Below are 13,055 nucleotides of genomic sequence, written 5' to 3'. Positions count from 1 at the left end.
TGCAGGGTAGGTGCCAGGTGGTGATGGCACATGCCTTTAATCTCAGCACTTGGGAGACAGACAAGAGCACCTCTGAGTGTGAGGCCAGCCTGGTTACATAGTGAGTCCCAGGACTACATAGACTCTGTCTCAGTCAAATCATGTAGCAGAGTGGAGTTTTCTGTCTGCTCCATCTTGTAGCCCCAGCATCTACATGACGCCTGGAACAGAAGGTCTCACTGGGAAGCTGTTGAATCCAGACTGATGGCAGTGCACACCAGGGCGCAGGAGGATCTCTGAGTTCAAGGCCAAATCTGGTCGACAGAGCAAGTTCCAGGACAGCCAGGGCCATTAAACCGAAACCCTGTCTGTCTTGAAAAACGAAAGACAGATAAATGGGTGAAAATACAGTTGTCATTTCAAGTTGACTCAGACATTTCAGAGACCCGTAGTGAGCCAAAAGGTGAGGTCAGTCAGGAGGTTAGAGAATTACACAGAAGATGTTCCCTAGGACTGCCTTAGCTGTAGGCCACAGGCCTCAGGTGAATTACACAGATGTTCCCCAGGACTGCCTTAGCTGCAGGCCACAGGCCTCAGGTGAATTAGAAGATATTCCCTAGGACTGCCTTAGCTGCAGGCCACAGGCCTCAGGTGTAAAGAATTTGTGTCAAAGTATCTGAGGACACATCTGGAGAAGCAAGGGTCAGCCAGGGAGATAGGGCCCTGTGGCCTGTGCTCGCAGCTGCCTTCCAGGGAGCAGCTGCAGTGTCCACCCTTCACCTTGCATGGCGTCACTCCAGAGACTCCTGTCCAGGAGGTCTTAACATTTACCAAGTGGCCTAGAATCCAACGCATATTATGAGTTAAGTGGGTGTACACCTGGAGCTTCTAATTACCAGGGAAGTGGAGGCAGTGCCAGCCTCCACAACATAGCGAATTCCCCAGGTGTCTTAAAGAAGGCCTAGAGAGATGGTGCAGGTTCAGTGGTTAAGGGCTGTGGCTGCTTTTTTCCAGTTTGGTTCCTAGCACCCACATGATTAACAGTTCACATCTGTTAACTCAAATTCCAGTGGACCTGATGCGCTCTTTGGGATTCCATGAGCACCTGGCACACAGATGGTACACAGAAATACATTGAAGGCAAATACAAAGTAAAATTTTATTTTTTTATTTTTTTTGGTTTTTCGAGACAGGGTTTCTCTGTGGTTTTGGAGCCTGTCCTGGAGCTAACTCTTGTAGACCAGGCTGGTCTCGAACTCACAGAGATCCACCTGCCTCTGCCTCCCAAGTGCTGGGATTAAAGGCATGCGCCACCACCGCGCGGCGCAAAGTAAAATTTTAAAGAAATAGAATTCTCCCCGCCCCCTAAGAAAGTCAGGCATGGTAGCACTGGCCTTTGATCCCAGAACTCAAGGGGTGTAGTATGGAGCGGCAGGGCTGCATTCCTGCTGCCTGGCTCCTGGCCGCCAGCTAGCTTATGCCCCAAAATAATTACAAGGAAACTGTATTCTTTGAAACACTGCCCGGCCCATTAGTTCCAGCCTTTTATTGGCTAGCTCTTACATATTGATCTAACCCATTTCTAATAATCTGTGTAACACCACAAGGTGGCTTACCAGGAAAGATCTTAACCTGCGTCTGTCTGGAGTGGGAGAATCATGGCAACTCACTGACTCGGCTTCTTTCTCCCAGCATTCTGTTCAGTCTACACCACCTACCTAATTTTCTGTCCTATCAGGGGCAAGCAGTTTTCTTTATTAATTAACCAATGAAAGCAACAGATAAATACAAGACCCACCTCCATCATTTCCCCTTTTTCTGTTTAAACAAAAAAGAAAGGCTTTTACTTTAACATAGTAAGATTACATATAACAAAAGTTATCAAGCAAGAATTACAGTTGCAATATTTATATCTATTTTATCCTTTATCATAACTAAGGAAAACTATAACTAACCATTCTTCAACTCCATCAAAGACTCCAGAAGGATATAATATTACCTAAGCAAACAAGAAATCCAAAACTCTAGAAATGACAGAGACACCTCGCTGCCTGGACAGTCACCCGAAGTTCCTCTGTACCGTTGGGGCATCCATCTTCGGCCTACAGGCCCATAGTGTTCAGCAGACATTTCCATGAAGCAGGAAATTTCAAAGACAGTTCAGTCATTTTCTGCTGTGTCCTGCAGAATGTCTCGCAGACTCTTTCATGAGTCCGGAACCCTGAAAGACCATCTCACCTTTAGGCAAGTTCAGCAGTCCTTTCTCTAAGGGTTCTCTGTGTTCAGTTTATGTAACAGTCCAGGCAAGAGCAGTTTCTTGCCCAAATGGCTAACCAACTCCATAAGGAGCCTCTGATGCCCATCTTCCTCTTGAAGTAGATTGGTGCTGCCAGGAGCAGACGTGTCTCATTGTCATGAAAAGCCCTAAGTTATTAAAACATTGAATGCCGTATTTTGTAGTCTTTGAAAGATATGAAGAATGTCTATCTAACTGAAATATATCTCTATATATCTATAAAATCTAACATGACTATTATCGATGATTATCCATTAACAACCTATATTTTCTAATTATACATTACATTTTTAAATGAACTACACAATCACAATACCTTAATCAAGAGCAGAAATACATATACATATAACAAAATTGACCTTAAAATCCATACCAATGCAAATTATTCATATCTATATCATATCCCCCTTTAAATGTAAAAGAACATTTATAAACAATATTTGGGAACATGGGTGCAGTTTTACATGGCATTAGTTAACCACGTTGAGTGCCACTCTGTAGTATGGAGCGGAAGGGCCACATTCCTGCTGCCTGGCTCCTGGCCACCAGCTAGCTTATGCCCCAAAATAATTACACGGAAACTGTATTCTTTGAAACACTGCCCGGCCCATTAGTTCCAGCCTTTTATTGGCTAGCTCTTACATATTGATCTAACCCATTTCTAATAATCTGTGTAACACAAGGTGGCTTACCAGGAAAGATCTTAACCTGCGTCTGTCTAGAGTGGGAGAATCATGGCAACTCACTGACTCGGCTTCTTTCTCCCAGCATTCTGTTCAGTCTACACCACCTACCTAATTTTCTGTCCTATCAGGGGCAAGCAGTTTTCTTTATTAATTAACCAATAAAAGCAACAGATAAATACAAGACCCACCCCCATCAAAGCGGCAAGCAGGGAGGGAGACTGGGCTGGGGTGATGAACCCATTAATTTCAGCACTTAGGGAGGCAGAGGCAGGAGGATTTCTTTGTGGCGTTCCTTACTCCCTCCTGTACTGCTAAAATACCTCCGCTTTGAGTCCCTGTGAATCGTATGGTCATAATTGTAGAGTCATAGGGGACATTCAGTATCGGCTGGTTGAGTCTTTAATGGGGTTCCCATTTCTGCTCCAAAGCCTTGCCCCTTCTCCCTACCTGCTCTGTCCATCTGGTCTCCTTCCATGTAGGCTGTGCTCTAATCAAAAGGGAAAACCATATTTAGATGCCCAGGATCTGAGGACATTCCCAGACCTTTCCTGACCTTTTCACTCAGAGGACCAGCAAGAGTTAAATAGTCATGCAGGCAGGAAAGGAACAGAGGCAAGCCTTGGCCCTGGGGGAGGTCATTCGACACCCCTCCCTGAGTCAGTGGCTGCCTTTGACATCAGCAACAGCTGTATGCCTCAGTGTTCCAGTCTGCCCACACTCCCCCCTCCTTCCTCTGAATGCCATAATTCTCCACAGAATAGCAATAGCAGGACCTTGAACATTATCTGCGCGGCTTGTCCCACACAACCCCCTCTCAACTTCCTAGCACCTTAGTGGAAGGCAGATCCACGTGTGTCTGAGGCTGCACGTGTACCAAGCAGTGGGTGCGGAGAAGCTAGGGCAGCCAGCACACACTGCCTAGGCACAGGCAGCAGAGGAACAGCAAGCCCGTCTTCCCTGGGACTCATTGAGGGCCGGAAGCAGCACTTACAGGCAGGCTTCCTGAGCCAAAGATGTGCCTGTTCCCTTTGCTGCTTCCCTAAGCCGTTCTTCCACGGAGGAGTAAAAGTCCACTCTGTCCCCATAAGAACTGACTGCTGGGGCCAGCAGGGAAGCAATACCTGTGTCTGGGACATAATCCTATAGAAGATGATGATGGCGGCACGTGCCTGTAATTCCAGCACTTGGGAGACAGAGGCAGGAGAATCGGGATTTCAAGGCTCCCCTCAGCTACATAGCAGGTTTGAGGACAGCCCAGGTTAGACACTGTCTTAAAACAACCCCACAGAAGAGACAGGCACACATAGATCAAGCACCGGGCTACACCTTTTCCATGGCACTGATTGGGAGAGTGTGATCAGGGACGAGCTACTAGAAAGCCAGGATGGATGAAGATGAACACTGGTAGAAGAGGAATTACAGCTGGTGGGTCTGGGGACCAGACCGTGGGACCTCAAGTGCCTCGAGGCAGTAGCTCTCAGAACATCTCACAGAGCTTTACCAGGATGGAAATGTAGGCGGGCTGTAGGACTCAGCTATCCTGTATGGTTCCATGTATGTCCTTTTATCCTTGACAGGGGTGGGGGTGGATCTTGTCCTGACTCGGCACAGTAGTGAATGGGTACAGAAGTCAAATGCCAGCTGCAGGATTGGGGGACGGGCAAATCTAATGAGACTGTTGGCAACATTCTTGCCATAGGAGTTTGACTTAGAAGCAGCCTCAAGTCACCTTCTAAAGGAAGAACTCTCGGCAGAGCAGTGCTGGGACCTAGAGCTTTGTCCTTGCCGGGCTTGCCTGGGAACAGAGGCACTTCAAAGGCTCCATGGGTCTGTGCCCAACGCCACAGGATCCCCTGCCGGCAAAGACTGATAGTAGATAATCCAAGTAAGTTGTCATTCCCATCTTTCCGCACAGGCCAAGTCCTGGAGCAGGGCTGGTCCAGCCTCAGCTGCATGAGGAAAGGGCGAGGAAGCAGCAGGATGTAGCCTCGGCCCGCGTTACTCTCGGCTAGGAGCTTACAGAATGGGCTAACCTATCCACAGTCTTCTGAATGAGGACTTAGAATGGGGCTTTGGGAAAGGCGGTTTGTATCGATGAGTGAGCAAATAAATGATCAGTTGAACACACAGAGTGTTCGGGAGGACACTGGTAGAAGGAACCAAGGCCAACCCAAGGACTTAGGCTATTGCTCTACCCATGCTGTCAACATCCTGCTTGTTTTTGAGCTGGTCACTGTCACCCTCCAGGCCTGATGGATGGTCTTGCTTTTCTTTTTCTTTTCTTTTTCTTTTTTTTTTTTTTTTTTGAGATAAGGCTTGGCTTTCCTGAAACTTACAATATAGACTAGGCTGGCCTTGAACTGACAGAGATTTACTTGTCTCTGCCTCAGAATGCTGTGATTAAAGGTATGTGCCACCATACCTGGCTCTGGTCTTGTACTGTTAATTTACTCCTCTTTGGTTTTTACCCTGGTTCACTCTCTCCGCCAGCGTTCTTAGATAGAGGTGACCCACCTTGGTCAGTGGATGCTGAATCTGGAGCTTGAAGATGGGGCTGAAAGTTTGCATTTAAAACTTTTGAGAAGCTGTATGCCTTCTGTCCAACTGCCCCATCCCATCCTAGTGGCCTGTTTCCTCCGTCTGCTGAGCCCGGCCCTCTGCTCCCTTCTACCACTCTGCCCCCTCCCACCTACCTTGGCCATCACTGCGGCGTGAGGCAATCATTCCATCCTTGACCCTCTGCACAGTGACTCATGGCTTTTTTATCTCCGAGCGATGATGCACAGCCTTCCGCTGGAAGTATTTAAGGCAGAGCGCTTGGTTCAAACCACAGCTGCAGGACTCAAGACCTTGAACGGTTCAGGGGGAGCAAACCCTTGAGTGTGGCCACATTGCAGAACGGTACTGCCGCATCTGCCAGCAAACTATGTTGCTAGCCACATTTAAGTTGTGTGCTGGGAGCTCCTACAGACACATGCGGAACATGAAAGGTGAGTCTCGGGGGCGGGGGCGTGAGCACTTGCTAAGAATATGGAAAGATCCTGGAGGGGGAACAGGCCACCTAGGCGTCGGTTGGTCCCAGTTGTGCTGCTTCCTGGGTGAGCCTGGGTAAATCTTTGCCCCTCTGGATCTGTTTTTTCACTTGAAAAAATGAGGTTGGATAGTAAGATGCCCCATCTCACCCAAATCCTATCATTTCTGGCCTCTGCTCTAGGACCCTAGTTTTTCTGGTTTTTCTAGTATTGATGTTGCCTTATTTCAGGATTGGACCAGGCTATACCAAGGGTCCCAAGCAAATCTTGGTGGTGGAGAAATGTGGAAGCCAGCCTTGGCTTTTAAGCAGTGCCTGGGAAGAGCATAAGAAAAAGACAGGAGAGTTGGGCAGCAGAAGTACAAGGCAAAGGGGGGGGAGAGTGGGGGCTCTTATCACGGTATAGTCGAGGCAGACCTTGGGAGTGGGGTAACCCTCAGGAGATAGATGTATCCTATTCCATATCCAGTAGCTCACTGGACAGCCCTTTTCTAGCTTACAATAGGCTCAGGTAAACTTCTGTGTCCAGGTAGGGCCAGGTTTGACTAGCCCACCCTTCTTTCCCAAGATGAAAAAGATTTCTGGGCCCGAAGTGCTGGAGGAAGTTTAACACTGAACTTGGATTTAAAGAGCAGCTGTCTCAGGTCCCTGCTGACACCTGTTTCTGAGCCAGTTTGCTCCTCTGTGATGAGTGGACTGGTCGGGCCCCTCACTAAGGGACTTTCTAGTCCTTGGCAAAAGTTTACTTTCCTCTCTGCAGGACTGAGGCACCAAGCTGTGCTGGCCATTGGCCAGGAGCTGAACCGGAGAACACTGGGAGACGCCAGTTCTGGGTGGATCAGTCAGGTTCGGCGTCGGAGCTCTCTGCTTGGTAAGTGTTGGGGCTTCTGGGCTTCAGGGAGTGATGGGGCTTAGGGTGCAAATGTTGCTCATGAGACCTGTTCCCCTGCCCATGGCTACCTAACTCCTTTATCTACCTTGACCTTCAGACAGGACCCGATCCCTTTGATCTTGTCTCTTCTGAGGACTGAGCACATTCAGAAGGCAAAGGGATGAGAGCTGAGGATCTTTCTCTCCATGGCTATGCATACAGGTTCTCAGCTGGAAGCGACACTCTATAGTGAGCAGGAGCTGTCCTACATCCAGCAGGGAGAGGTGGCTATGCAGAAGGCCTTGGGCATCCTCAGCAACCAGGAAGGCTGGAAGAAGGAGACCCAGCAGGTAAGGAAAAATGGCTGAGAGAAACCTGGAGCTACTGATTGTCCCACTGCCTGTGCTCAGCTGGGATTCCTACCTCATTCACGGTTGATAAGCAGCCAAGTAGCTTTATTTTGAGGACTCTCCTAAGAATATATTCTCAAGTTGGAGCGAGGGCGCAAAACACCTTCAATTTCAGCACTCAGGAGGCAGAGGAAAGGGGATCTCTGGGAGTTTAAGGCCAGCCAGGGGTATAGTGAGACCCTGTCTCAAAACAAACCAACACACAGTATGTTCTCAGATAACCTCCTGCCATAAGACCTGGTTGAGAAACACTGTTCCTATTGTTTAACAACCTTCCAAATGCTGTACACTCATCCAATAGAAACCGCCCACTGTGGAGACTCCATGTGCACTGGGGGACATATTACCCAGTATGAAAACCCTTCCATGCTAGAGTATGTTCGTACTGTTCAGCCCAGCCTGTGGACGGACTTGCAGTGAGGAATGTGGGCTCACCCTGCCGAAAGGCTGGGGTATACGAAAGCGGTCCAGCATTGTCTGAAGCCCTGCCCAGCAGTAGCTCTACTATTAGATCTCCAGCAAAAGACTACACACTATCCATCACCCAAAGTCTGCATGAAACATCTTGTTGCTCAAGTTCCTACAGTAATGGAAATAATAGACTAATAGTTTAGGAGTAAAAACTCTGAGATCCAGGTTCAGCACTGCTCTTTGCTAAGGGTCCCTGGCAAATCATTGAAACTTTCTTGCTCCACATTCTTTTTTTTTTAAAAAAGATTTATTTATTTATTACCTATACAGCATTCTGCCTGCATGTATACCTGCACATCAGAGGGTACCAGATCTCATTGTATAGTTGTATGTCACCATGTGGTTGCTTGGAATTGAACTCAGGACCTCTGGAAGAGCAGCCAGTGCTCCTAACCTCTGAGCCATCTCTCCAGCCCCTGGCTCCACATTCTTATGAAGTGAAATGTCATACACTGAATGAACAAAGCAAGCAAACAAAAGTCCCATTGCTCCCTCTATATTATCAGCTAGTTGTAGACCGAGCGTTTTACACTCCAGGTCTGTCTTTTGGACTCTGAGTTTTCAGTTGGCTCCCCATGCTGCCAACACTCATCACCAAGACAAGGCAGTCTTGAGTGGCTATACAAGTGGGCAGCAGTGCTTCCTGACAGGATCCTCGTCAGGTAGAGGTCCAGGTCCCTGACGCTCACCTTAGACTTGCTGCTCCCTTTCCCAGTACTGTCTAAGGCCTAGGCTAGGAGTGACTTTCTCTACCTTTAACCCTGTGGCTCTCTTGTCCCTAACAGGAAAATGGCGATGAAGTGCTAAGTAAAGTAGTCCCAGATGTGGGCAAGGTGTTTCGGTTGGAGGTGGTGGTAGACCAGCCTATGGACAGACTCTATGAAGAACTTGTGGACCGCATGGAGGCTATGGGAGAGTGGAACCCAAATGTCAAGGAGATCAAGGTGAGGAAAAGCACAGCTGTGGGCATCAGAGACCCAAAAGAATGCAGTCTAACAGGCCAAAGGCATCCCAGACTATGGGACCTTAGCCTACTACTGGCTGAGTCCTGACTGATTCCCTTGTATTAGGTCCTGCAAAAGATCGGGAAAAACACAATCATCACCCATGAGCTGGCTGCAGCAGCAGGAAACCTGGTGGGGCCCCGTGACTTTGTGAGCGTGCGCTGTGCTAAGCGCAGAGGCTCCACCTGTGTGTTGGCAGGCATGGCCACACATTTTGGGGAGATGCCCGAACAAAGCGGTGTCATCAGGTAAAACTGGCAGCAGCCTCAAGACTGCAGTGTTCAAGAAACCAATCATTAGCCCCACTCTCTGCTTTACCAAGGAAATAAGGCCCAGTGTGGCCCTACTTCAGTGGCCAATTGGTTTGTTCTGACCCTCGAAGGAACTTCTAACAATCTTAATCATTTCCTAAAGCAAGAGCAGGCTTCTCTGTGTTCTAACCACCAGGGGGCATAACAGGAGGCCTCCAGAACCAGTGGTTCTGATGAGCGGGTAGCCAGGCCAGTTGTTAAACAGTACTTTTGGTGAAGATCTTCCTGATGAAATTTAGACTACAAGGGACTCTAGCAATGTGCTGGTGTCACTCAGCCGAGCTCACACTTGTCTTCCTACCTTGGCTGCTCTTCATTTCCCAGAGCTGAACACGGTCCCACCTGCATGGTGCTTCACCCAGTGGCTGGAAGTCCCTCAAAGACTAAATTCACTTGGCTCCTTAGTATTGACCTCAAGGTAAGGGGCATGGGAGATGGCCTGGAAGTAGGGAATAGTGACAGAAATATGGTCTTGTCCTCCAACAGAGAGGAGAACGAATCCTCTTGCATTTTTTTCTTGACGTGCTTATTGTTGTATGTGTGTGCATGATGTGTATGTGTGAATGCAGGCGCTCAAATGTCACAGCAACCTGGAGGTCAGAGGACACTGTTGACTTGGGGTCCTGCCTCCTTCATGTGGGTTCCAGCAATTTAACTCAGACGTCAGGCCTGGGAGACAAGCACTTTGACCCACCCAGCCACCTTGCCAGCCTTCCTCTTGCATTTTGATAGAATCACAGGCTGCTGGGTAGGTGATGGACTTAAATATGGCCTGCCATTTTACCACTGTAGAAGCCTTGCCAAAGGCTTCCTCTCTCATCTAAAAAGCTGGGTGCAGTATCTACAATTTCAGTACTGAGAGGCAGAAGTAGGAAGATCGCATGTTAGAGACTCCAGGACCTAGCGAAATGATTAAAAAGAAAATCAGTTTTATGTATAAATATGTCTATTTAGAAAGAAGTGATCTTGGGCCCAGAGGGAGGTAACGGGAAAGGGGAATACAGATTTCTCGAGGTCACACAGCTGGGAATCCTGTCTCTAAAAGTAGGGCAGCAAAGGTTGCAGCTCTAAACAGGAAGACTAAGCTCTGTTTGGTTTTCCTGCCTGTGTCAGGGTACAGGAGAAGAGCACCCACAAGATACCAATGCTTGCTGGGCATGGTGGTACACGCCTTTAATCCCAGCACTTGGGGCAGAGGTAGGCAGATCTCCATTGAGTTTGAGGCCAGCCTGGTCTTCAAAGTGAGTTCCAGGACAGCCAGTGCTGTTACATAGAGAAATCCTGTCTCTAAACCTCCCTATCCCCAAACAAGCAAGCAAGCAAGCAAAGATACCAATGTTCCTGTCTCTGCTCCAGGGATGGCTGCCGAAGACTATCATCAACCAGGTCTTATCGCAAACCCAGATGGACTTTGCCAACCATCTGCGCAAGCGCCTGGAGTCCAGCCCTGCCTCTGAAGCCCGGTGTTAACTGTGCCCACTATATCAACCTGTACACCATCAGCAGACTCCCGCAGGAAGCCTTCAAGTCCGTTGAAATCTTCAGCTGGTGTAACGGGAGGAGTAGCCATCAGAATCTAGGACTGGCTAGTAAAAATTGGCCATCAGGAAAATAGAAATGAGGCTGAGAAAAGACCTCTAGCCTCTCCCACTGATTAGCTGTGAAGTGGAGGCTAAGGGATAAACATCTGTTAAACCATTCCAGTAGCTGATGTGACAAGGTGGGGTGCTCAAAGCCACGGCCTCAAGCAGTGTACACAGAGCAGTTTTATGCAGGGAACTCCAGTGACCTGCTCCTCCATAAAAGGCCCAGAACAACAAACTACCCACAAATGGACCCTTCCCCAGCATATTCCAAGTTTTGTCTAAGAAGAAACAAACTAGTTATTCTGCTGGCTTCCTTACTTACTCCGTCACAATAAAGCACCATCCATGCAAATCTCAGTCTGCCCTTGTCAAGTCCTGCTCCACAGCATCTGTGATGGGGGTCACAGCTTCATCAGAGTTTGGAGTTCCTAGTAATTAGAGGGAACAAAACTCCTGGAGATTTATCATTCGATTGTTTAGACTCCAAACTCTAGCCACCCGGGCAGTGGTGATGCATGCCTTTAAACCCAGTAATTGTGAAGGTCAAGGCCAGCCTGGTCTACAAGAGCTAGTTCTAGGACAGCTAGAGCTGTTACACAGAGAAACTGTCTCAAAAAAACCAAAAAGAAAAAAAAAAAGCCAGTGTGGCGTCAGAAACAGCTAGATCTCTGTAATACTGAGGCCAGCCTGGTCTACATAGGATAGCCAGAGCTACACAGTGAGACCCTGTCTCAAAAATACAAAAACGGATTGGAGAGATGACAACAGATAGGAACACTGGTTGCTCTTCTAGGGGATCCAGGTTCAATTCCTAGCACCCCACATTGCAGCTCACAGCTCACTGCTATCCCAGGAAATCTGATGCTTTCTTATGTGGACACTAGGAATGCACATGGTGCACAAACATACAAATATACAGGCTGAACACCCAGAATCATTAAAAACAAAACACACACACACACAAACACACACACAAAACCCTCTAGTCAGTCATCATGGCTCAACAGCTGAAATCGCAACACTCCAAATGATGATACAGGTGAACTGCCCTCAGTTCCAGGCAAGCTTGAACCAGCATGAGATCATCACAACAAACAAAACCAAAACGCTTAGAGTTAAGGTGAATAGCCCTAAATGAGGAAGATTATAACAGGATTTTCAATTACCTAGTTAAAAGGAAAATATCAAATAAGAAATACTGACCAATAATGCTAAGATAAAGAGAGTATGTCTGTTGTTTATGAGGTTACTTGGTGATGAATAAGCTAGTCAGTTTGGCTCAGAGCTAGCAACTTCCTTGTTTGAAAAGCTTGAAATATTACCATTTTTGAAGGGAAAATGGGTAAAAGGAAATGTAGTGATAGCAAATTTATGTTCCATGATTTGGAGAAATTATGCTTTAAAGATTTAAGTTGGGGGCTGGCAAAATGACTCAGTGTGTAGAAGTGTTTGCCAAGTCTGACAACTCACGCTGGACTCCTGGAACCACATAAAGTAGAAGGAGGGAGATGAAAAACTGACCCCACAAACTTCCTGGTCCCCCCTCATTTGCACTCACATCCACACTGAAAAACTGACCCCACAAACTTCCTGGTCTCCACTCATTTGCACTCACATCCACACTGAAAACTTTACACATAACTACAAATATACTGGAATTCCTTTGTGGAATGTGTTAAGGATGAAAAAAACAAAAACCAAAAAAACCCTCAACTATTATGACTAAAGCTTTTCACTGTCAGGGTAGACAGCACTTTTATCTGCAGTGCCATCTTGCCAGCCCATTTTTCTGTCCTTTATAGTCGTAGTAGCATTGGTAATTTCCATCTTTTGCAAAGAATTCTAGCTTATTTATGAGTAAAGCAGAAGCTGTAGGAACACTGGTATTTATTAAGTCTTAAGATTTAACAACTGATATTTATTATATTAATTCTGGTTGCTTTCCAGTCTACTTTTGACACAGATGGTCGCTGCCCATCCGGGAGCTTCAGGGCGAGCAAGGGCGGTTGTGGGGCTTTTCTGCTACAACCGTCGCCGTCATCAGCTAAGGGAAGATTCAGCCCAGCACCAAACACGCTGGCTTCAAGAAGAAAAAAGCTGATGAGGAAGGAAAGGGCCTTTAACTAACACTCAGCTCTCATTTGCCCCTTCCCATCCTATAACTGTACCTCTGTGCTGTCTGAGATGCTTTACCCCCGTTGTTTAATTTTACATTCGAATAAAACTAGTTGTCAATGGCAATCAATAGGCACCTCTAGATGGGTAGTTATTTTTGAATCTTTCAAACGAAACTTGTTAACACATTTCAAGTTCACAGCTGTACACACACTTTTTGTGGTTTTGCCTTTCAGATTTGTTCTTTAGAAACGGGTTTCACTCACTCTGTAGTCCAGGCTGGCTTGGAACTCAT

General features: G+C 47.3%; 1 protein-coding gene across 2 annotated transcripts; it reads left to right on the top strand.

Annotated features, from left to right (window-relative positions):
• The first annotated feature begins 4,783 nt into the window (after positions 1 to 4,783).
• On the top strand, positions 4,784 to 12,927 carry Star (steroidogenic acute regulatory protein). 2 transcript variants are annotated; one of them, XM_057752193.1, is made up of 7 exons: positions 4,784 to 5,951; positions 6,753 to 6,863; positions 7,086 to 7,213; positions 8,530 to 8,688; positions 8,815 to 8,996; positions 9,384 to 9,477; positions 12,593 to 12,927. In XM_057752193.1, the coding sequence occupies exons 1-7, from the start codon at positions 5,888 to 5,890 to the stop codon at positions 12,770 to 12,772; spliced, it is 918 nt and encodes a 305-aa protein (XP_057608176.1). In that variant the 5' UTR covers positions 4,784 to 5,887; the 3' UTR covers positions 12,773 to 12,927. The 2 variants fall into 2 exon arrangements, with proteins under 2 accessions (XP_057608176.1, XP_057608177.1); XM_057752194.1 differs by lacking the exon at positions 12,593 to 12,927 and adding an exon at positions 10,416 to 11,044.
• Positions 12,928 to 13,055: the final 128 nt, after the last annotated feature.

This window comes from Chionomys nivalis, chromosome 20 (assembly GCF_950005125.1).
Source record: "Chionomys nivalis chromosome 20, mChiNiv1.1, whole genome shotgun sequence".
Classification (NCBI taxonomy): Eukaryota; Metazoa; Chordata; class Mammalia; order Rodentia; family Cricetidae; genus Chionomys; species Chionomys nivalis.
The sequence above is the reverse complement of the archived record's forward strand: the minus strand, read 5'-3'. Positions and strand labels throughout refer to the sequence as shown.